Source organism: Eubalaena glacialis, chromosome 9 (assembly GCF_028564815.1).
Source record: "Eubalaena glacialis isolate mEubGla1 chromosome 9, mEubGla1.1.hap2.+ XY, whole genome shotgun sequence".
NCBI classification, from domain to species: domain Eukaryota; kingdom Metazoa; phylum Chordata; class Mammalia; order Artiodactyla; family Balaenidae; genus Eubalaena; species Eubalaena glacialis.
Window position 1 is genome coordinate 6147561 of NC_083724.1, and position 25948 is coordinate 6173508.

Sequence of the window (25948 nt, forward strand, 5' to 3'; positions counted from 1 at the left end):
GCTCAGTCTGAATGGCACGGCAGTCATGTCACTGCCCCCGGGCCCGCTAACAGCGCAGACTCCCGGGACACGCCAAGGCTCAATGCCAGAATAAAACAGTCTCGTAGGAGTCCACACTCAGAGCCAGGCAAGTCTCACTATCAGAGCTACTTCTGGAAAAATCTGCAGGAACAAATTTACCTCCTCCCCGATTCCAGCCATCACAGGATCTGACTCTTTCCACTGATGTCCCTGCTTTTCTGTAACAGGAGGCTGAAGTGATTTTGCCTGAAATGAAAGGCAAAGGTTTTAAAGTGCATCCCACACCCCAAGTGATGGCTTCCTGGAGCAGGTGGCTCTGTGCCTATCACAGGTGCGGCGCTCTCACAATACCCTCACTGTTCCACCACTCACTCTTTTGAACCCGTATTTACTGGGTACCTTCCTGGTATAAGACATGCTCTAGATAGAGGTAAACAAGGTAGATGAGGTCCCTACTCTCATGGAACACATTCTACTGGGACAAGACAGATAATAAGAAGTAAACAACACAGGTAATTTCAGCTAGTGATAAGTGATATGAAAAAAGTAAACAGGAACATATAGAGAGAATAAAAGTGGGCACTGCTTGACATGAGACAGCCCAAAAGCCCTCACTGAGCACTGCCTCTGCACTGAGACCGGAAGAAAGGGAGAAAGCTATGGAAAGCTCTAGGGGAAGCACCTCCAGGCAGTGAGAAGAGCAAGTGCAAAGAATCTGAGGCAGGAAAGACTTTGGCAAGTTTGAGGCAAAGATATAAAGTGAATGTGGGCACATCAAGTCAGGGAGGGAGCTGGGGGCAGGCAGAGGCAGGTCGTGTAAAGCTATTCCAAGGAGTCTGGATTTTATTCTAAGTGTGTTGGAAAAGTACTAGCGGAGTTTTAGGAGAGTTTAAACTATCCTCTGATTTATGATATTAAAGGATCCCTCCTACTGCTACATAGAGCATGGATGACAGTGACAGGTAGGAAAAGAAATAGGAAGAGGAGTCAGGAGGCTAAGGAGGGAAGAGATGATAATGGCCTGAAATACGACGTTAGCAGGGGACAGAGATGTGGATTTATGACATATGACACATCACAGAGCAGAGCTGGCAAGACCTTTGCTACTATAGACTGGGGGAGGTGCTATTAAAGAGAGGAATCTAGGATGACTTCTGGACTGGGGGTAGAGCAAACTACCTGGTTAGTGCTGCTTACTGAGATGGGAATACTAGAAAAGGAACAGGTTCTGGGGAAGATGGAAATCAAGAATTCTGCTTTAGAGATGTTATAACTTGAGATGGCTTTCAGACTATTTGATACCTACAGCAATTAACACATGGAGAGTTTTTAGACTGCGTAAGCATTCATTAAAACAGCTTTATTTAATAAATGCCATGTGTCATGCTTTATGCCAAAAGCTACACCTGTAAACTGGCCATTTACTGTGGAGCCTGTACAGGTGTGTGCTGGGGGCAGGAAGGAGGTTGACTGGGAGAGGGACAGAAGGAAAAGACATGACTCCTGTTCTGAGGGCACTCAAGTAATCAAGTGGGAAATGGACAGAAAATGCTCTTTAAGTTAAACCATAAAAATAAATGGAGATGATAGACTGCAGATCTAAATATGAAAAGTAAAACAGTAAAACTTTCAGAAAACATAGGAAAACATCTTTTTGACCTTGGAATAAGAAATGATTTCTAAAACAGAACACAAAAAGCACTCATTAGAAAAGAAAAATTGATATATTGAATTACACTAAAATTAAGAACTGTAGTCATCAAAAGACACCACAAAGAGAATGTTAAGGCAATTCAGAGAGTGAGAAAGTATTAGTATTTGCATTATATGTATGTGTTTGCACATGCATGTGCATATCCAACAAGGAACGAACTCTTACAGATCAGTAAGAAAAAGACAACCCAAAAGACACCCTGTAAAAGAAGATAGTCAAATGGCTAATAGTCATATGAAAAAAAAGCTGAATTTTACTAGTCATCAGGGAAATACTAATCAAAACCACAAAATACAACAACAATAAACAATGAAAAATGCAAAAACGGGTGAGGATGTGGAGCAGCTGAACTCATAAGCTCCCAGCAGGAACGTACTGAAGAGGAACGCATGAATATTCTATGACCCAGCAATTCCACTCCTAGGCATCTGCCCAGCAAAAATGCATACACACATTAAGCCAAAGACGTCAACTAGCATGGTCATAACAACGCTATTCACAATGACTTAAACCCGGAAGCTACTCAAATGCCTGTCAAGGATGGAATGAAACTTGTAGTAGAGTCGCCCAATGAATTCCATACAGCAACAATGACACGGAAAAATCTCCCAAACATAATGTTGAGCAAAACAGTCAGACACAAGAATATATACTGTATGATTCCACTTTACAGAAGGTACAAACAGGCTAAACTAAGCTATGCTGTTAGAAATCATAATAGTGAGACCCGTTTGGCAAGAGTTGTGACCAGAAAGGTGAACATGAGGGGGACTCTGGGACCCTAGTATGTTCTATTTCTTGATCTGGGTGTTAGTTACCAAGGTGTATTCAGCGGGTGACAATTCACTGAGGTGGACATGTGTCATATGTATCCTTTTTACCCACATGTGTAGTCTATGTTAGTAAAAAACTAAGTAACTAAAATAAACTGAGTTGTTATGGAAAGAAAAAGAAAAAGAAGGCAGTGGGTAGATTTCTTGGTTACTTTGGGAATGATAGAAAAAAATCAGGGGCTACACCATAGTCTTCAGACATAAACAGAATTCAACAAACGGAACATAACATGGATAAGCTCAGGAACCAGCAGAGAAAACAATTCTAAGACTCTAGGGTTGAGATAAATGGCTTTTATGAGCTCACATTACAAATATTCAAAGGTCATACTTTGGTATTTCCTATCACATAATCCTATATACTATTTCAAAGGTGTGAATTCTAAAACACAAAAACCCATTTTATAAACATGTATGTTTTGTGCAGTAAATTAATAAACACAGCACTGTAGGTTGAGTTTAAACATACCTGGGGAGAGCCAGACTTGGCCACTGGAGGGGTTATCCTAGGTGATTTCTGTACCATTGACGGCACTGGACTGGGACTCCCCTGAGCAGAGCGCCCTGCTGGAACAAGAAGTCAGTTAAAACAAACAGTATTTATTCCCGTTATTTCTCCTATCGCGAACATCCTTTCCTCAAATCTAAAAAAAAAAAGTTTATCATTGTCCCTAGCCCCCGTTTATGATCTTTGTTACCAAGAGTGACACCCACAGTTCCCAAATAACTAAAAAACACATATTACATTTTAAAACAGGAAACTCCTTTGTAAAGCAGGTAGAACTGGAGTGTCTCTGATAATAGGTATGTGGATGGTGTGCAAGCCCAGGAAGCTGTCCACTTGGCCCATCCTTACTCCCCACAGAGGCTCCTGATGCACCTCTGGGAACTGGGGGCAAAGTTTAAAGACCACCAGAACAGTAATCCCCATCACCCTTTAAGAACTCACAAGGTCTTCGGGACCCTCCTGGAAGCCTCTAGGACAAGTCTCACCCTGTTGCGCATTAGAATCACCCAGGAGTTCTTTAAAAAAATACACCAAAACTCATACCCAAGCCTCATCTCCAGAGAGCCTGATTAAACGGTTAGGGAGGGGATCCCCCACTGCGTTCAGTGTACAACTGGGATTGCAATCCAATAATCCAAGACCCACCAAACTGTAAGAATTAAATATGTCAATGGGCGTAGGGAGATCTGGGTGGTAAGTGGTGGAAACGGAGAAAATGTGTGTTACGGTACATCTCCTCTCTCCCAAACTGTAAAGACATGGGAAAAGACTAAAGGAAGGCTTGTTAATTTTTTGGGTCACAGACAGGTGCTTTTCAGAATTTGATGACAAGTCCCAGAATGAGGTGACTTTGGCAAACGCCACAAGGCAGCCCTTTCTCCTGAGCAATAGGTAAGAGAGAAGATTTCAGGAATTTCACAGCTCAATGCTTGCTCAATATCTATCAAGATAAAATTATTCCTTACGCTCAAACACCAAATGGCTACCCAAGTATGTCTGGCTAGGTATTATCACTGGAATTCATAGAAGCAACCAACTTAAAAACCGAGACAGATCTGACAAACACCATCCCAACCATGTGAGCAAACTGACATCACTTACGTCAGGACAAAAAGAAATCATGTGATGTGATGCACATCACCTATGTGGTATTACTGCTCAAAATGTTTCATGTGAATCTCACCACGTGGAAACTCTCAAATCCGAATTGAGGGACAGTCCACAAAACTAACTGGCCCGACCTCTTCACGAATGTTAATGTTGAGAAAGACAAAAAAGGTGAGAAACTGACTGAGACTAACGAGACAAAATCGGAATATAACGTGTAGTCCTTGAGTGGCTCCTGGATTGGAGGGAGGGAAAAACGGCTACAAAGAACATTAAAAGGACAACTGTGGAAATGTGAATACCAGCTGTAGACTGTTTACTGTTAAATTTCCTCAGTGTGACAATGTATTGAGTGCCCTTATTTTTAGGAAACATACTGAAGTTCCTAGGGGTGAAGTGTTTCATGTCTGCGATTAACTTTCAAATGTTTTAGAAAAAAAATTACATTAAAAAGGAAAGACGGGGCTTCCCTGGTGGTGCAGTGGTTAAGAATCCGCCTGCCAATGCAGGGGACACGGGTTCGAGCCCTGGACCAGGAAGATCCCACATGCCGTGGAGCAACTAAGCCCGCGAGCCACAACTACTGAGCCTGCGCTCTAGAGCCCTCGAGCTACAACTACTGAAGCCCACGTGCCACAACTACTGAAGCCTGCGCACCTAGAGCCCGTGCTGCGCAACAAGAGAAGCTACCGCAATGAGAAGCCCCCGCGCGCAGCAATGAAGACCCAACACAGCCTAAAAAAAAAAAAAAAAAGACATAAAGCAAATGGTGCAAAATGTTAGCAAGTGTTGACTCTCAGGGAAGGGCATGGTATTCAGAATATAATTTATGCAACCTTTCTGTAGGTTTGAAAGAAGAAAGAGATAGGCTAGATACATTTACTCATGGGGTTTTATAACGCACTTCAACTTGGCTATAATCATTATTCCCATTTATGATCTTTATTTAATAAGTTTGCTTGCGGTAGGGCTGACTGTGAACACCCAAAGACAGTCATCAGAGGAAATAAGCATAAAGCCACCGTAGGCTCCTTCTCATCTATGTGGCTTAAAGACTTGCTCTGTGACCGACCTTCACGCAGGGCAGGCTCTGCATGAAGATAAATGTCCCACAACAAGATGGAGACAGCATGGCAGCACTGAGGCCACTGTGCACCTTCCCAATCCAGAGTACAAAAGCCACAGGACTTCAGTGTGAGTTACAGGAAGCAAGAAAAAGGATGTAAACAACAGTCCTTAAAAGTAGGGATTTTTAAACAACTTGGAAAAATTTTTTTTGGCCGTGCCGTGCAGCTTACAGGATTTTAGCTCCCCAAACAGGGACTGAATCCGCGCCCTTGGGAGTGAAAGCGCGGAGTCCTGACCACTGGACCGCCAGGGAAGTCCCACAACTTGGAAAAATAGTCATCTGGGAATTCAGGATTGAGCTCTAAAGCAGTTTGCTTAAAATCATACCCGATACTGAGGAAGAGACTGAGGACTTGGATGACAAGGAACTGGATGATGCCGAGAGAGGTGCAGGGTGGCTGAGAGGTCCAGAGGATGCTGGCTTGGAGGCCGAGGAGAATGGCAGCATTGAGGGTGCGCTCTGTGAGTTGTGAACAGGAGCAGAGGTGGCCGCGGCTGTGAACCTGAAAATGGAAGCCCAAATGGATCAAAATAGCCTGCTGCTGTGAGATCCTTTCACACTGGTCATGAGCGATCATCAAAGGATAACTTACTATCCATACTTTTTTGCCTTCAGGAAATGCAAACATTTAGCTATTTCTTATAAAAGGTGAAAGCTGCATGAAAGCATTTATCATCTGCTTATTTGGAATGAAAAATTCAGTGAAAACATCTAATAAGTATTTAACATGATGATGAAACTAAGTTTATCATGGTATAAAACATTTATTGTCCATTCTATCAAGCTGAGTAAAGAAAGAGGGTGGGACTCTACTGGACTTAGGAGAGTTTAGTGCTCTCCCTTTGCCAAGGAAATTACTGAGAACTCGTTGTGGGGTGATCATCTCTGGGGAATGAGGAAGGAAGAGGACAGCAGGTCACCATCTTTGGGATGCTGACCATCTACTGGGCAGGGGAGGTAAGTTTCACCTAAAGAGCAAACGTCTGTGAACAATCTAAACATCCAGCATCAGATGACTGGTCAAATAAATTATGGTGTGGCCACAAAATGGAATACTAGGCAACCTTTAGAATGAAGTGGCTGCATGGCAAATTCAATATTAACAACGACAGCGGCCAGCAGCCCCTTCATAGTAATAAGAGATAATACAGAAGAGTGGGGGAAAACTGGTAGTCTTTCCACTCAATGGCTATCTTAGGAAGGGTTACAAGGTATAAGGGATTACTTCTCTCAAGAAGCTTACATGCTAGTGGTGAGAACAAAACAAGCAGATAAAGAAGTAAAAAATAAGATATGAGTGAGTTAGTAGGACCCAGATCTGGAGGAAAGTGGAATACCATGCTGAAGTGTTTGGACTGTACTCAAAGAGAAATGAGAAGACGCTGGGGACTGTCATCTGACGTATTTACAATTTCACAAGATCACTCAGTGGCTATGTGGAAAACAGTTCAGAGAGTCAAGAGTGGACACAAGGGAGAAAAAGGACTAGAGAGATTCATTTTCCTTAAGGGATATATAATCTGTACTGCTTCATTTTAAAAAAGTAAGGAATATTTCCTACATTTAAAATCTGAAAAAGCAAAACAAGCATTTAAATATAAACTTCTAATAGTTAAAAAAAAAAATTCTAGGAGACATCTCTGGACTCTGTCCACTGATGAAATGCAAACCTTTATGTTGTTTGAATTTTTACCATTTGCAAGTATTACTATGGGAAAAAGGAAAAGAAAATCTATTCAATAACTCCACTCACAGCGACTCTATTTCTAGTGAATAACAAGCGGTATTTCTATCCATCAAACTTTAAGTGTTACCTACTTTTCGCTAAGGTTGACCTTGACTGCAGAGGCTGATGGTGGGAAGGTGGGCTTCATTCCTGTGTTTGGAGCAGACACGCTTGGCACTGGCGTGCTTTCCAGGGTAGGCTTAAATCCCGATGATCCAAAGGAGAATGAGGCAGCTGAGGGTGCCATGGGAGAGGCCGCTGGGGTGAGTACGAGGGAGGCTTGAGGAGGAAGAGGAGGAGCAAAAGAGAAGGAGGATGCTCCAGGGCCCAAGGCTGCTTTGGAATTGTCAGAGGCACTGGAACACGAAGGGGCCTCCCCAGTGACAGAACCAGACGACTTCAAGGATGAAGAACCAAAGGAGAACACAGCAGGGGCTCCAACGGCAGAAGGCAAAGAGAAGGTGGAGGTGGGAGCAGCCGGTGATGAAGGCAGAACAGAGGCAGGAGCTACGGCTGCTGCGGCATCGAGCTTCTGCGGGGCCTGAGAGGAGGTGGGGGTAGTAGGAGTACTTCCTGCAATGAGAAATATGGAGAAAAAGGAAGGGAGAAGTTAACCCCGTAACAGTGGAGGTCCACATCACACAAAGCAAGTGGGTTTGTGGAAGAATGAAGCCAGAAATAATGGTTCTCGTTCCACAAGGGAAAAAAAAAAGGGAAGTGGAGTTGATGTTGGACTTTCCATAGCAAACATTCCATATAGTAAGATGTCTAAAACTTTGAAGGAAAAAGGAAATGCAAAAAGACATTAGACTAATAGGACTTCATGAACACCCACTTGAGTAATGCAGAAAAAATACACTTCTCGATGTTACAGTGAAAAATAAGTTATTCTGCAATATTTTATTATCAGGGAAAAACTTTAATTCAGACGTACACCTCATAATAGTCACTAAAACAACTCCAGGTTAATTAAAGATAAACACATATACAAAAGCATATATATAACTATATCTCAAAACAAAGGAGGCAAAAAGTGAGTTGTCTCTTAGAGTCTATCAACTTGATAAACCTAAAAGTGACCAAAAAAACCACAAAAGATAAAGATTTGACTATGTACAGAAATAGTTATACAACCAAAAGGTAAATGAAAAAAAATTTGCAGCAAATGACAAGTAATATGTTTTATTTTTTTTAAAGCTCATACAAATTGAGATTTAAAAATTTTTGAGACTTTAATAGATATAAGCTGGGAATCTAATTCACAAAAAGAAAATGTATTCAATCTCTCTAATCAAAGAAATACAAATTTAAATGAGGCATATTTTTGGTTGTCCTCTAAATTATCAAAATAAAAATACATATAATCCCCTATGTTTGAAAGGGTAAAACAAACCTGAAACTTTTTATCACTACTAGGTACCTTTTTAGCACAGTCTTTCAGAAAGCATTTTAGCATTATGTCTCAAAAATCATAGAACATGTACCTAGTAATCCCAATTTTAAGAATAAAGACTACGGAAATAACCTAAAAAATGAAAAAGATATTTAATACAACCCAAATGGTAAAATATATTCAATAGAGTGTTAAACACTCCTAAATGAATCATAAAAATTATTTAAAAACCTGGAAAACACTTAAAATTTAAATAAAAGACCAGCATACCAATTATGTATACAATATAATCACAACTATGAAGAAAGATGTTTATGAAAAAACACTGAAAGAGAATACCATAAAAGGCAAGTTTAAAATTTTTTCTATTTTCCAAACTTTCTATAAAGTAAACATGTTAATTTTCCAAATTAAATAACTAACTAAGAAAGCAATATTTTTTAATCAATACATTTATGGGTCTTGGTTCTTCCAAATTGTCAGAGATGACAGTTTATCTTCACTATGTCTAAAGCAAGGAAATACTTAGGATACAACTATGAAAATGCCACTTTCTGAAAACAACGACCACCAGGTAAATTGTCACTTCTATGATAGTAATATAATGCAAGCCTATCTATTCTGTTAATACTTCCTTTACACAATAAATATGGAACCAACAACAGCTTACCTCTTTAGAGACCCAAGCATATGTGTTAATCACTTCCATGCATTTAGTAGACCAATACAAAAAGCATATGCCAAACCCAAAAGAAATCATAGGCATCTTCCCCACTGAAAACGGAACGAAATATCTGAAAACCATCATGCTGCTATTTGTGCTCATTCAACACAGCATCCTTGGCGCTGGAGTGTGGAAGCAAGCAGAACCACTGATGTCCTCTGAACCCATGAGCCAGCTTCGGCTAGAGCTGGTGAATTGGTGGGATACCTCCTCCCCCTTCAGTGGCTCTCTTCCTCTCATCTAAACATGGCTGTTACCTCTGGGCCAAGCATGAGGGAACATGGGGTTTCTCTAGGAGAGGCAAACAGTAAAACTGGTCTTTGCTCGTGCTCGGGGAATAAGGGGCTTGTAGCAAGTCCCTCACACTGAACTGTGCTCAGAAACAAACATCATCCCACAGGCTCCCGACTTCACAGGGTACAATGCTTGTTACAGACAGACCCAGCAACTGAGTGTAGGTAGTTCATGGGACTCAGCACCACTTAAAGGGGAAAAAATAACTCAGAGTACACACTGCAGATAAGGAGATATCCCAACACAACAACACTGATACAGTCTATGCAAGGCACCTGCTATGTTACTTGGGGGCACACTGCCAGTTGATGGGAGCCCAAGTATCTGAGTGGCTCTATTAATGAAGTACAACTCACTCTGCATTGGGAAGCAGTGAGGAAAGATCCCTTAAGTGTTCTCCACCACATCTAACCCAACTGGTCAACATTTCTTCCTAGATATAGAATTGGTGGCAATATGAGCTTTTTTAGCTATATTAGAAGAGAAAAAACTTACTAGTTATATACTCACAGAATTCAAAAAGAGAAATATTAGTAAAATTCCAAAGTATGAAACAACGCCCTTCTAAAAAGTTCACTTTGTTCTCACAAGTGATACACTGCCACTGTGAAAATTTTGAAAATGCAGATTGGCATTTATATGCATGCATTTATGTATGTGAAGTGTATGTACCAAAATGCTGACTGGCTATTGCATGATGGGTTCTGAAGTGATTCTGTCTTTGTATTTTCTAATTTTTCTCCAATAAACATATATTACTTAAGTGATCTCTTCAAAGAGGAGGGGGAAAAAAAACTAAAGAAAATTAAATACAAAGAGAAAATTCCCATGTTCTCATCACCCAGCAATAGCCACTATGTAGATTTTAACATCTTTCAAGTATTTTTTCTATGTACATATTTTTCTCATAAAAAAGGAATCAGAGGGCTTCCCTGGTGGCACAGTGGTTGAGAGTCTGACTGCCAATGCAGGGGACACGGGTTCGAGCCCTGGTCTGGGAAGATCCCACATGCCGCGGAGCAACTAGGCCCGTGAGCCACAACTACTGAGCCTGCGCGTCTGGAGCCTGTGCTCCGCAACAAGAGAGGCCGCGATAGTGAGAGGCCCGCGCACCGCGATGAAGAGTGGCCCCCGCTTGCCGCAACTAGAGAAAGCCCTCGCACAGAAACGAAGACCCAACACAGCCAAAAATAAATAAATTAAAAAAAAAAAAAAAAAAGGAATCAGAGTATACAGTGCTCTTTTACGATATGTTCTGTCCTTTCCTTGTCAATAAATACAACATTTTTAATAGTTACATGGCATTTCACTGTATGGATGTACAATCATTTATTTAACCAACCTCTCATGATTAAACATGTTAGGTTTCAGACCATATAATATAGGGTCTTATAATAGGATACTGTCAGTAAATTACCTAATGGGATCCATCGGGCTGAGATTCCTTTTTCTCTAAAGTAAAGGTTGGAGAATAAAGCTTGGGGGTGAGAGAAGGCAAGCATGTGCACGTGTCTGAGGAAAAGATTAGTCCTGCCTCGATAAGACAGACCGGCTGATAAAGATAACCACTGTGTGTCCTCACAGTATTCATCCTAGCAAATACTCCTGTACAAGCCCTCGGTATCCCCTCTCGGCCAAAATGGGGGGAGGCACGCACCTGATGACTTGGGTTGTCGCTCTCCTTCCAATGAGAGCCGCTCTGGTGTCCTGAGGGGGGACCTAACACCAGGATTTTGATTGATCATGTAAAATGGACAAAGCACACCATCTGTTGAAAGTAACATAAGAACTGGAGCAGGAGGAAGAGTCTTCTCATCATCTGTTAAAAAAGAAAACAAAGGTGATAAAAGGGCCAAGTCGATTGAAGGGCCTGGGCCCAGAAGCGGAAGACTGCTGGAAGCAAAAGACGCTTCACAGGACTCATCTTTACAGTAGCTCGAGTTGGTTTGTTCTGATTTGGATCTGAACAGCCTTTTATGAAACAGCTCCTTAAAGAAGAGCTACTGCCATGATCAGATGGCCACCGTCCAGCCAGCCCTACAGGGAAGCCCTAGCAGTCCTGCAGTGGCTCTTACTCCCAAAGCTCCGATTTTTACGTGTGCCCCAGTGTTTGGGAGGTAGGTTTAGCATTCCCCTGACCAAGACAGGAGTCTCCAGGAAGCCACTCCTTTAGTAAAAAAAAATGACAGATGAGCCTCTTTGGAAAACACATGGTAGGGCACAGAGAAGTGAGTCCCACTACTTTATATTCATTCACAGTTGAATCATAAGCATGTATTTTGTCAATTGAGTCTTTATGAGAATCAGAGTAAATGAGCTCATCAGACCAAACAGCCTGACCAGGGAAAGGACAAGGAACTTAGTGGTGTCTGACGGGTACACCTTTCTAAAATGAAGCACAAAGCGCGAAGAATATGGCTTTTTGTAAACAAATATTTTTTCCCAGTTTTATTGGGATAAAACTGACAAACATTGTACATATTTACAGTATACAACATGATGATCTGATGGATGTATACACTGTGAAATGATCACCACAATCAGGCTAATTAACACATCCGCCACCTCATGTACTTTACGATTTTGTGTGTGTGGTGAAAACTTTTTTTTTTTTTAAATTTTTATTGGAGGATAGTTGATTTACAATGTTGTGTTAACTTCTGCTATACTGAATCAGTTATACATACACATATATCCACTCTTTTTTAGATTCTTTTTCCATATAGGTCATTACAGAGTATTAAGTAGAGTTCCCTGTGCTATAGGGTAGGTCCTTATTAGTTACCTATTTTATATATAGTAGTGTGTCTATGTTAAGATCTACGCCCTTAGTAAATTTCAAGTACAGATCCCCAGACCCTATTCATAACATAATTGAAAGTTTCTACCCTCCGACCAACACCTCCCCATTTCCTCCACCCTCTAGTCCCTGGCCACCACCATGCTTGCTCTCTGCTTCTCTGAGTGTGACTTTTTTAGATTCCACATATAACTGAGATCATGCAGTATTTGTCTTTCTGTGTCTGGCTTATTTCACTCAAGGTCCATCCATGTTGTTGCAAATGGCAGGATTTCCTTTTTATGGCTGAACAGTCCATTGTAATATATATAACACATTTCCTCTATCCATTCATCCACTGATGGACACTTTGGCTGTTTCCATAGCTTGTCTGCGGTAATAACATTGCAATGAATATAGAAGTGCAGCTATTTCTTCAAAATCCTGATTTCATTTCCTTTGGAAAGGGAAGTGGAACTGCTGGCTCACATGGGAGTTCTATTTTTAATTTTTTGAGGCGCCTCCATGCTCTATTCCATACTGGCTGCACCAGTTTACATTCCCACCAGCAGTGTATACAAGGATTCCCTTTTCTCCACATCTTTGCTAACACTTGTTATCACTTAGCTTTTTGAGAAGAGCCGTCCTAACAGGTGTGAGGTGGTAACTCATTATGGTTTTGATTTGCATTTCCCTGGTATTTAGTGACGTTCAGCACCTTTTCATATACCTGTTGGCCATTTGTACATCTTCTTTGGAAAAATGTCTATTCAGGTCCTCTGCCCATTTTCTAATCAGGTTGTTTACTTTGTTTTATTTTGCTATTGAGTCGTATGAGTCCCTTATATATTTTGGATGTAACCCCTTATCAGATATATGGTTTGTAGTTTTTCCCATTCCACAGGCGGCCTTTTCGTTACGTTGTTGGTTATGCTGTTTCCTTTGCGCTCTCTCTGTTTTGTTATTCTCTTACTTTATTTTTTTATTCAATTTTTAAAGGTCACACTCCATTTATAGTTATTACAAAACACTGGCTATATTCCCCATGTTGTACAATACACCCTTGTAGCCTGTCTTACACCCAACAGTTTGTACCTCCCACTCCCCCACCTCTATATTGCCCAGCTCTTCCCTCTCCCCACTGGTAACCACTAGTTTGTTCTCTAGATCTGTGAGAAAAAATATGTCTTGTCTCACTTTCACATTTCATGGCACTGCGGCCCTGCCGAGCCTCAGCAGGGGAGAAGACAGACTCAGAGCATGTGCTCAGGCCCCATCTGGAAGCCTGTGCCTGAGGCCTCCATTTTCTAACCAGGCCTTCGAACCAAGTATTGGTATGCAGCACCCGCGTGCCGTGGGGTGCTGTCCCCTTGGGAGGCACCGGGAACCTGGAAGGGGCACAGAGACAAAGCTATGAAATCAGCGCTGTGTATTTCAGCCGTATTCTAAAGCACGCACAGACACGCCAACACTCAGACGCTCAGACACACAGAGTATGTGACCTCGGTCAATGAATATCCATTCAAGTTAGATGAGCGTTGTACAACACACTCTCTCACTCTTTAAGTAGAAACATGGTACAACAAGTTAAAAGTGCACAGCAGAGTAGATTCTATCATGAAAACGTAGAGCTGGATTTGAATATTAACCATGATGGGAAGAAGACTACTTCTGCACTAAGCTATGTCAGACTATACTTACTGATGGTGATTTCCACTTGGTTGGTGTAATCTATGGCAACTCCCATGGGCAAGGAATCATCACTCTTGTCTGTCACAGGCAGTTCAGCTCGGCTAGAATCCTCCAGCAGCCAAGATTCCCAATTACTCTGGACAAAAGAACAAGGAGAAGAAGAAAACGCCATGTTGCTTAGAGCTTTCTCCAGCACTGCTCAACAGGAGAGAAGAAAAAAGACAGCTCACGTGGTTTAGAGTTATGTGTTGACTGAGACTCTGAAATCTGGAAAAACAGTCTAAAAGCTATGAGTCCCCCAACAAGCGAGGGGTTACTTTTCCAAGTCAACCTCTCTGTCTGTTCCTGGCATACGAAGTTCCTGCCTTGTGAATAAATAACCACTACTGTGAACACTCTCTGAAGTATCGTCCACCACAACTAGGCAGACTCCTGAACACAGAGGGTAAATCTAATAGCTGCACTAAGCCAGTCAGTAGCTGCTCCTAGAAATCTGGGACGGGAAGCAGGATCTCCAGGGGATCTCTAGTGAGGTCTTGAGCAGAGCAGCTTATAAAGCTGGCCAGATGCCCTGTGCTCACTCGACCACAGAGACAGAAGGTAACCTTAGTTCTTGTCTTCCTAGTTCCTGGTGTCAGTTCCTCACACTGGCCAATCTTCCTGCCACTGGATTCCTTGAGAAACCACCACATCTTTCCAATAAACTCCCCTTTCGTTCAAGTTTGCTTGAGTGGGATCTGTTCCTTGCAACAAATGATTCCTGGTTTTTAAAAATCTAACCTTTCAACGTTGACCAAAACTGGGCAGCACGAATCAAAGGGGAATAATGCTCAATGAGAAACAGAAAAACAAAAAACTGTTCAGGAAAGGGAACATAATCATGCTCCGTGACTTAGCCATGGACTGAACAGTCACATTCATAATAACGTAAACAAAGTGGATTCCACCTTGGAAAAACAATCTATAGACAAAATAAAGAAGGCTTGCCAATCACTACAGAACAGAATACACACAGTATCAGCTTTGATTTTGCAAAAGACGAGACACAGATGACAACAGCTTACAGGTGGGAGTGGGGAAGGTGTGCTAAAGGCAAGGGTGGGGTGCTGAAATGTTCCTCTCACAGCTCGGAAGATCAAGAGAGATGGTGTATGGGAATACCATAAGAAATGAAGGTAAAAATGATTACTTAAAGTTCAAAGATAACCAATAGAAGAAACTAAAACAGTGCTATAACCCTACTGAAAGGAAGGAGGGAGGGTTTGAAGGCCACATGTGAGCTAAATCCTCATTTGCCCTAACAGGCAATAGTTTAACATTAATAATCAACAACTAGTGATAAAGCAAATTATTATTTAGGGATAAGGAGGTAACCATTAAAAGAAAAAGTTTACAAGTTAAAAGTGGTCCCCTTTCGAGAACAGAACAGATCAGGACAGGATGGGCAGGGGTGATTTTTCACTTATAAGCCTCTCTCCACTATTTGATTCTTCAACCGTGAACATAATTATTTTGATAAAAAGCAAAAATAAAAGTGTTTTTCAATGTGTGAATACTTAAAATATTTGTGCTACTAAGAAATTCTTACTGAAGTTAATCCAAGAACAGCAAATCAGACTGCTGAACTCTGGCCTGTGACCCTGAGGGCTATGCACTTATGGTTGGCCACCTTGCTGCCCAGAGAAGGATGGATAAATGTTGAACGACTGAAGGAAGAGGCATATGTACCTGTGCATGGGGTGCACAAAACATTTTTAAACTCAAGGTAGACTTTTAAAAAGCAAAGTTTCTGGCTGAGGAGTTGTGAGAAATGGTCAGAATGCAGATGCATTTTGCAAGTAGACCAAACATTACCTTTTGATAGATGTGAGATGTGAGAGAAAGAGAGTCAGAGGTGACACCATAATTTTTGCTTGAGCAATTGATGGAATGGAGATTAACCTACAAAGAAGGGAAAAACTTGAAGGAGGAGCAGGTATTGGGAGAAAAACAAGAGTTTATTTACAGACAGTATTAGTTTAAGATGCCTCTTAAAAATACAAGAGGAGTTGCCACTTAAACATTTACATATGAGATAGAAAAATATCCCTGGAATAAACTCCACTTGCTTATTGCATGTGATTCTTTTGCTTAATGCCTTATTTAATGTAGTGGTACTTAATTTGGAATGTCAAATTCTGACACAGATACTACTTCATCTGTATTTTATTGGTCCATGTATTATTTTGTTTCTTTTTGCCTAGTTCACTATTTAGGGTATACCAACACCCTGTAACAAATATAGATCCAAATATGTACTAGCCAACATTACAGAAGATTTTTGGAGTTTGATTGGGTATTCAAGTTGGCAGAGTGGCTGTCCTACCAGCTTTATTCAGGGATCCAAGCTCCTCATTTGTGGCTACACAAGCCATTATTTTAGTCCTTAACCAACTTTGTATCCAGGTGACAAAGAGAAGAGCAAATGGAGGAGGCCCATAGTTCCTAGGGGCCAGGCCTAGAATTAGCACAGAAACTGCTGCTCCCATTGTAATAGGTAGAACTCAGTCACGTGGCCACACCTAACACCAAGACAGTAGCAGAAAAATAGTTCATTTTAATGTTCAGAAGTGAAAGAAATTTTAGGTCATTCTCCTGGTTTTCTTAGCAATAAGAAAAAATATTTAAAATTAGCAGAATTTGGGCTTCCCTGGTGGCGCAGTGGTTGAGAATCTGCCTGCTGATGCAGGGGACAAGGGTTCGAGCCCTGGTCTGGGAGGATCCCACATGCCGCGGAGCAGCTGGGCCCGTGAGCCACAACTACTGAGCCTGCGCGTCTGGAGCCTGTGCTCCACAACGGGAGAGGCCGCGACGGTGAGAGGCCCGCGCACCGCGATGAAGAGTGGCCCCCGCTCGCCGCAGCTGGAGAAAGCCCTCGCACAGAAACGGAGACCCAACACAGCCAAAAAAATAATAATAATAATAAATAAATAAATAAATAAAATTTATAAAAAAAATAAATAAAATTAGCAGAATTCTGTACTCACTTTGATTAGCTGAATAAGTAACTGACCCATATTCAAAGTTCTCTGCATCCTTTTCTTATAATCCTTTACAAAATGCAGCAGAGGCACTAAAATTTGGCTCACATTTTAAATAAAACATTTTATTGATTTGGTCTTCTGTAGCTTATTGAGTTTTCATTCTCTCTTATTCTTTAAGAACAGCTCTGTATGTTTTTATGTTTGTCTCTGCCATTATTTCTAAGTAGTCTGCAACTGTAGCTCTGAGCTTCTCTTTGACCTGAGTTATTTCAGTTAGTGACTTCATATACACGTATATATATTTGCCAGTATTTTGCAGTTTTGTTTTGATTGTTTAAAATTGTGTCATTATCCAGCTTTATTACAATGTCAGAAACAGTGCAATGTCATTTCTACCTCTGACTTGATATGATCAATTTTTCAAAATGTTTTGTGCCTCCTGGAAAAAAAAAAATGTTTATTCTTGATGTGTACCCAAATTTAATACAACCATTACCTGGCCTTTACTAATTATATAATTAAAGAAAGAAAGAAAAGCTTCCCTTTCATTGTCTCTCCTGTGCAGTCACTGCGCATCATCTACCAGAGCTCAGGAGAGCTTACCACGACAACCTCAGCCCACCCTGGCCTGCAAGGAGCACACAGGGGAAGAAGGGAGATGGGTGCTTATCTGCACAGGTGCTTTTCGCTTTCTGGCAGTTTTTCAAAGTCAAACAGAAAGTATTTCTGATGAGTCACAATTTGGTTTGATTTGCATGTCTCTCTTCCATAGTCAAGGATGGGTTATAGTTAACCAAACAGAAGAGGCAGGTTCAAGTAACAGGAAGAAAATAAAGATGGTTGAACAGAACAAGGCAGAAAAAACCTCCTACACATCCAGGTACACTCCTATTGGAGGCTGATTACTAGTATGTTTCCACACATAGTGGATACATCCTAACCTAACGGAAGGGCTTTTGATGACATTGAAGGAACGGCTAAATCTGACACCCATGTTTGTCCAATGCAATATCCAAGCCATTTGGTCCAAGGCTCTTGGTCATTTAAGCTGTGCTCTCATCCAGAAACTCATTAAAAGGGATGTGACTTCATCTAAATCTTAACCTCAGTTAAAGCCCTCCAAAATCTTTCTCAGAAAAGTATCACATAAAAGTGACAAAAGAGAGACATTTACCTGGCTGCTTTGTCGAGCGAGGATACTAACTTCTGTTGAAGCCGCAGATGCTGCCAGCACTAAATCCCTTCAAAGAATAAAACCGGAAGACCATTAAATTCAAACAGCAACAGTTGTACCTTGACTTGAGTCACTGGTAGCATCTACAAGGCTTTCGTTGGGATGTGAAGGAGAAAAGCAAGGTTTTCTACCTGGCTGAAGAAAGGTAAGAAGATTTTGGATGTAAAGCTTTACTTTTTAGTTCATAGGCTAGAGCCCTGGAGACTCAGCCAACTGCCTCCCTACTTAAGACAAAGGATAGACACAACAGAATGAAGTCAGAATTCCCAATAAATATAATACCCCCCTGTAGAGAGAATAATCTAATTAGAGGAACAGAAGCTTTGCTTCAAGTCATCTTTCAAAGGGACACTTCTGCTCAGAGGGAAATTTTAGTATGTTCCTTAAATATCAGTATTTTCTTAAGTCATCACTGGAGTTAATGAGAAAATGGGATTTCTAAGTTTAGTATGTATTCGAGCTAAATAATTCAAGACTGGGAAAACAGAAGTAGTAGTCAGCAAGGCATTATCTAGCATGAGCTGAAAATATGTTCGGGGTATCTCCAGCCTCTATTTTCCTCCCTTACAGAAAGGAAACAAAACAGAACAAGCAGGACCAAGTGACTCAGGCGTGACCTGACAGTGAGGGCAGGTTGTACCCTCCCTGGGTACGCGGCTCACCATTCTTCAATGTAGCTGAGGTAGTAATGATGCTGCCTCTCTGTACAGCTGCCGTAGCAGGGCTCCATAAAGTTCACAAACACTTCTGGGTGCTTTTCTTCTTTTTTCTACAATGAACAGAACGAGAAAAAAAAAATCTCATCGGCGATTTTTCCTGAATCCTACACAGTTAAGAATCTCAAAAGATAAAATCATTTAAGTTTTATGAGAAAATTCATTCAAAATATATAGACATTATATAAAGGCAGCATTGAGCAGTACAAAGAACGGAAGCATTGGCCACTGACCAAACTGAATTCAAAGTTTTCTGTCACTTCAGCATGGACAGATTACTCAACCTCTCTGATAATGTTTTCTCTCACGTATGATGGACCTAAAAAACCTACATCAAAGGCTGTTGTGAGATAGGAAAGGATACATATAAAGCATCTAATCCAGTCTAACATGGAACATAAGTAGTATTCAATAAATGCTAATGTTAATATTATCCCTGGGAAAAGAAAATCCTAGTGATATCTTGAAACAAGGCATCTTAATAAACTTATTTTTAAAATTCAATATTGTCAGGAACCCAAAAGAGTTAATAAAAACAAGGCACTTTTTTCTCGTATCAGATTGGCAAAGATTAAAAATGGTACCATTGCATATTGACACACATATTGGGAAACTGGTAGTTCCATCCGTGGTAGGAGTATAAACTGATACAACTTTTCTAAAAGATACTTCGGCAGTGTTTTCAAAAGCCTATATCAAAAAAGCATATACTGCTTGACCTAGCAAATTCATTTCTAGGTATTTATCCTAAAAAATAAACATAATCCCATTAAGTGTACATAAAAGAGTGTTAGTATTCTTTAAAACAGAGAAAAAGTGAAAGCAACCTGAGTATCCAGCACTAGAGGAAGCGCTAAATAAATTGATTATCTGCCCAAAAGCAAAATTCAGATTTACTGAGGTAGAAAGATAGTTGCAATTTACTAAGTAAAACAAGGTTGCAAAACAGAATGACCAGTGCCACCCCCACTTTTGTTATATTTAGACTTTTATGTATGTATTTAATGTTTTTCTAGACTTTGAAAGCTAACATGATTTGGAAATATTTGCTGTTTTTTAATGCCACTGCAATTCAGTAAGACAGTGTAGATCTTATTATTCAGGTCCTTCTTTGTCCTTCAAAATGACTCACTCCCTCACTCAAATGGCTCTTCCTCAGAGGCCTTCCTTGACCACCCAAGCTAAATCACGCCCCAGTCATCATCCACCCCTTACCCTGCTTTATGTCCTCCCTCACCCCTATCACTCCGTGATCCGACACTTGTTTGTGGACTAGCGCGTTCATCCGAATGCAAGGTCCACAAAAGCAAGGACTTTGCCTTGGTCGCAGCTATATTCTCAGCTTTAAAGCGCACTGTGTAGGCATTCGATAAATATCTGATGAATAAATAAGTAAACGAATTTTGAAAATCAAGGTACTTTCTTGCTTTTCTAAAATGTCTTTATCAGGTTAACATCTACCACAACTCATAGTTTGCAACTTAAGCAAAGTAAGTTTTAGGACTTTTTTCACCTTGTGACTCAACAGTAGAACATGCTCTAAGTGAACACCACCGTTTTGGTCCCTAGGATCCCGGTGCAGCATTAAAATCTTACACCTCAGGTTGCACGACCACTGCCAGCAGGAAAAGGAAACTGAAGCCTAACTGCAAACTTTATTAGAAGTCTTCTAAAATTCTCAAATAACAGAGACATCCTTTTCATAGACATACCGGGAGTAGAGCCATCACCACATCTGGAGCAGTTTCCAAGGTCCCGTCCGCAGCAGCATATACTATTGTGAATTCATAGGTACCGATCCACAGCACATCCAGAACTGAAAGACACACATCCTAATAAACCATCTTGTGCTTGGAATAACCCCTGTACGTTATAGTACCATCTCAAGGATAAAAAAAAAAATCCAACTCCTATAGCTTTTAAAAAGGTCCAGATTTCACTAACTAAATACAATTCACAGAGACTCAAGAAGCCCAAATTCATCCCAAAGTGGTATTTTATTTTTTTCCTGGTGGATTATAATCAAGGCAAATAATGAAGAATTCTAATCAAAAAATCAGGATCCATTTAATGTCATTTACCAAGAGACACAGGTGTCTACCAGAGGATTATGGTTACAGCGACTTAATTAGCTAACTGAAATAATGGGAGTTTTCATACAGGAGGTATCCACACTTCCCTGAGCAGGTATGCAGGTACATCACATGATCTGAAATTTCTGCAATACGGACAGCACCTCATTAGCGGTCAGCCCAATAAGAAAAGCAGATGTGTTACCTCTGACAGGATGATCTGCCTCATAAAATGGAGGACAAGGAATGACTTTTTTTTCCTGCAAAGTCTGAAAGAGATTTGAAAAAAAAACACAAAAAAAACAGAGTCGAATGAAACAATCCCCAAACCAATGAAACTGTCAAATCCAGTAAGTTCCCCTAGAAACCACCTAAGTCTCATCTCCCCAGCCAGGAGAGAATGAATACAGAGACGAGGGGATGCCTACTTCTAGAATCCTACCCTATGGCAACACTCACAGCAACGTGATCAATGTAGGTAATGAGGATGCTCAATGCAATACCACTTAGAGTAGCAAAACCACTCACACTGATACAGATAACCATCAATAATGGAACAGAGATATTCACACAGTGGAGTCCTATGCAGCCATTCAAAAGAATGAAGTAACTCTATATGTAATGAGCTGGAAAAAAAAGACTCCAATACACCATTTTTTTTTTTTTTTGGCCGCAGCGCGCGGCATGAGGAATCTTAGTTCCCCGATCAGGGATTGAACCTATGCCCCCTGCAGTGGAAGAGCGGAGTACTAACCACTGGACCACCAGGGAAGTCCCTCCAATACACTATTAAGTTTAAAAAAAAAAAAAAAAAAAAAAAGGCAAACAATAAAATTAAACCAACTGTATTAACTTTTTACAGGCTAATGCTCTAAAAGAATATGTACCAAATGTCACATAACTTTTTGTGATGACAAAGAAGAAACAAAACCTTAACCTCAAACCTATTCCACCACATTCACCACTTTGCAGCCCCACAGAGAACAGGTGGAATGCACAACAGCACAGGCCTTGGCATTGCCTGTGAACCCCTCCTTCCCATTCGGATGTGACCAGATATATATGGACTCTTTGTCAATTTATATTGAAGAATATTCATGAATATTACCTCTGGAAGACCACAAGGGGAAGTTGACAGAGTGGACATGCGACAACTCTTTCCTGCATTCACTTGTGTACTGATAGATTTGTTGCAATGAGCATAAATTACATTTTAATAGAAAAAAACAGGAAAGATACTCCCAAACCATCCCCAAAACAGTGGGTAACTTAAGTAAAAAAGTTCTGAAGTCCAAGGCAAGACTTACAGGAAGATACTGGACCACAGTTCCATTCTGTTTCCCCACTGCCAGCTGCTTTCCTTTGGGGCTCCAGCAGACTGGGTAAAGAAGAGAATGCTACCAATTAAAAACTGAATAAAATGGAGCAAACCAATGAGATCTGTACCAAAACAGCCACATAATAACCACTTCTTGTTCCTCTGTCAGTCCACGGAAGACTGTGGGATCATCCTTACTTGGCACAGTGAAAAATAAAGATCATTTTGATGATACAAGCCAACTGTGATTTATCACTGGGCCACTGAATCAGCTGTTAAAAATGCTTTTTCAATGGAGTATTGCCCAGAAAGCTGTAAAGTACAGAAAACTCTGTAGTCTTTAGATAAAACAAGGAGAATACAGAAGGTTTTCAAATATCAAGATATCATTCTCTTGCTCCTATTTGATATTTTCTAATGCTTTTCCTCAAAGGTACAAATGACTGTTTCAGAGTACGACCCTTTTAGATCAAAACAATTATTCTCAATAACACAGTTCTAAACCAACTATGCCAAAATACTTCTTTCTCCAGAAAGCCCAAGCACATTCAAGTTAAATCATGTATGCTATTTGGCTTCAAGGACATTAACTATGGAAATAAAAAACACTCTCTCCACTTCTACCAAAGAACAACAAATATGACAAAAAACCCCATTTGCTTTTTTTCCAGAAATTAAATTTTAACTAGATTACCATTACCATATGTTACAGAGGAGAAGACTTTATTACTCACCAGATGTTACCCCTACTGTGGAAGGAAGAGTCGCACACACTTTCACTGTCTCTGTGATTTGTAGGACAGCAATGCTGCCATCAGCCAGACAAACTGCCACCATGGAGGAAACAGTAGGGTTCCACTTCATATCGATCACCATGCCTCCTGCATCTTTCAGGAGCTTATGATACGCAAACGGGCGTTTCTGCTGTTTGGCCTTTTAAAACAAATGCCCAGAAGCAAAAATATACTAGTAAATTAATAAGTACAGAGACATTTAATAGTCAAAGAAAATTACTGAATCTGCAGGTTTTCTCGAATTACAGTTCACTTTTCTCCATGACCATGAAAAAAAAATGTAGCTCTGCACAACAGTCTATTTGTTACAGACAATTTTAACACAACTTTGAAAACGGCAATCAATTGTTATAGCATACTCAGAGGGACTCGCAACAAAGGAATACACAAATGCAAAATAATCCATAAAGAGCAGACACTAAATAAAAATCTGGGCTCTGCTTCTTAATAGTGTTGGGCCCTTGAATTTTAGAGAGCTCTCATCTTAAAATATTGTACCTATTTTAACTGGTATGCAGAAACCACCAAAGGCTTCAAAATTCCAAAAGAGCTTCACTGAAGATTTGTTGTGGAAGGCTAATGAAAGATTAATGCTATAAAAGGTACCCCAAACAAACAAACACACAAGAACCCCAAATACTTAAAACTCCTTGGGCCTGTTTCTCTACTTATGAAATGAAGACGACAGTACCTACTGCATAAGGCCATGAGGGGTAGGCATGAATGAGAACAAGGCATGTAAAGCACTAGTACAGGGCCTGGCACACAGTCAGTATAAACACTCAATATTATTGACTATTATCATTACTAAACGGCCTGGAATGGAAGAACACTACATCAGGAGGCCAGAGATCCAGGATGTAGGAACTTCTGACATTAACTACTAACTCTATGGCCTTGGGCAGGTCACCTAAGGGTCACTGGGCTCTGGCTGTCTCATATATAAATAAGAAATGATAACATCTTGGGGCAGGTGGTATTATGAAATAATTTCTTGAAGTCACTTCTATTTCCAAAGATCTATGATTCTATAATTAAGGACCTTTTAAAAACCCATATTTTAATCTAGAAAAAGAATTCAAAGGTCAACCAAGAGCTTCTAGGTTATGATTCAATACCAGGAAATCTTCTTAGGTCCCTACAGTTTGCCAGCAGCTTACCTCATTTGAGAAAGTGCGAACATCAAAAAAAGCAATAATGGAACCATATTCACTGGACATCATGCACACGGAAAGTGTGAGGTTATCACAGCTCAGGGCCAGGTGATGTATCGGGAATTTCATAGGAACTAGCAAGCTTTGAACTTTATCAACTATGAAAACATAAAAAAACACAAAGCAGAAAATGGAATGTTCTAAGCATAAGCCACAAACTCTGTATTCAGGTCTATGTGAAACAATTTTTGCATCTACATAAAAATATGCACACACCCTGATAACAAGTTGTGCAGATAAATCGTAGCTTTCTTACAGATGTATAATGTTGCATTAAGTATCATAGGGACTCTTCCTCATCCGACCTGAGAAAACTAACTGTGGCTGTAGCCCTTGTTGAAAACAGTGCCCTGTACCATCTTTTTGCAACAATGCTCCAGATAGCACACATTCCCATTTGTTTGGATGGCGCTGTTGTGACAACTAAAAAGCCACGCAATGAAACTCTTCTCACAGGGAGCCGGAACCCAAGTTCAACTGAGCATATGGCGCAACGGTAAGCTGTTCTTCCCTCTGAGCTCAGAGCGACAGCTCACCAAAAGAGAAATACAAAGGACCAAAGAGAACACCCAGGAGGGCTTCCAGAAGCCTACCTAGAACTTCCTCTTCTTTGGGGTCAATCTCAGGACTAACAGCAGTTTTCCTACTAGAATGATTTCTTGTAAATCAAACGACATTAGCACTTCACTCCTCTATCATGCAACGTAAACCAAGGAACTTACCTATCTTATTGGGATCATCTCCAGGTTTATTCTGAATAAGAAGATTTTTAGTAGGAAAAATCTGCAACCCACTGGCTCCACCAGCGAAGACCAGGCCATACTTGTTGGACACGGCAAGCAGATTCGAGCGTTCCTTGGGCAACTCCTCAGGGGAGTCAAAGATTCTCACCTTCTTCAGTGCTCTAAACTGAAAATCCTGTGGTGCGGGGTCAAAACAAGATCAATTCAGGGAAAACAGTAAATTAAATCACATCTGTCATTATATTTCAGTACACCCAATTCCAGCACAACAAAATATACATTACCCTGAGGGTAAGGGCTATGTGGCTCAGTCATTTTTAAGCTTCCTGTGATATCGTGGCACCTGGTATAGTGCTTATTAGTATTTACTGAATAAATTAAATTTAAAAAAATTCTTTCATGAAGCCTTCCTTGACTAACCCACATAACACTGATCTTTTCCTTTTCTGAATTCCTAGCTTATTTATTGTCTGAACCACCACACAAGCTGCATTTTTAAATTTACAATCTTGTCCTATTTCATGGTATGTCTTATGATCCAGAGTAGTGCTTAATAAATTGTTGTTACATATTGAAAGCATCACTCAACTACCCTGTATGCTCAAACTACCAGTGCAGTACTCAACAAAGATACATGGAAATAATGACCACTGAACGGTAACCAAATCCCAAGAACTGGTTTACCTGCATCAGATACTAAACAAAACTCCCACCACAGAAGAGGTCAATCTCTTGGCGTTCAAGACCTATAAACATACCTAGATGCTATGAGGACATCTAAAATCAAGTCCAAACCCCTTAACACAGGCTGTAAGGCCAACACGGCTTGACTCGTCCACTTCCAGAGCCTCACCTCACAATACTCTGCTTCCCTCCCACAACTGCGCCATCACCTCTGCCACATCCAGTGCCAC

The 25948-nt window shown here is 40.6% G+C and overlaps 1 protein-coding gene across 3 annotated transcripts in view; it reads right to left on the reverse strand.

Annotated features, from left to right (window-relative positions):
- The window catches only part of NUP214 (nucleoporin 214), a 99157-nt gene that overhangs the window by 71601 nt on the left and 1608 nt on the right, over positions 1-25948 (reverse strand). For 2 of the 3 annotated variants that reach the window (XM_061199748.1, XM_061199745.1), the window contains exons 2-15: positions 25014-25209; positions 24238-24389; positions 23018-23216; positions 22273-22343; positions 21171-21234; positions 20606-20709; positions 18840-18946; positions 18118-18184; positions 13930-14056; positions 11107-11268; positions 7131-7611; positions 5639-5814; positions 3038-3135; positions 181-267 (exon numbers count right to left, since the gene is read on the reverse strand). In XM_061199748.1, coding sequence (XP_061055731.1) covers positions 181-267; positions 3038-3135; positions 5639-5814; positions 7131-7611; positions 11107-11268; positions 13930-14056; positions 18118-18184; positions 18840-18946; positions 20606-20709; positions 21171-21234; positions 22273-22343; positions 23018-23216; positions 24238-24389; positions 25014-25209 — 2091 coding nt within the window. The remainder of the gene's footprint in view (positions 1-180; positions 268-3037; positions 3136-5638; positions 5815-7130; positions 7612-11106; positions 11269-13929; positions 14057-18117; positions 18185-18839; positions 18947-20605; positions 20710-21170; positions 21235-22272; positions 22344-23017; positions 23217-24237; positions 24390-25013; positions 25210-25948) is intronic. The other variant, XM_061199747.1, reaches the window with a different exon arrangement.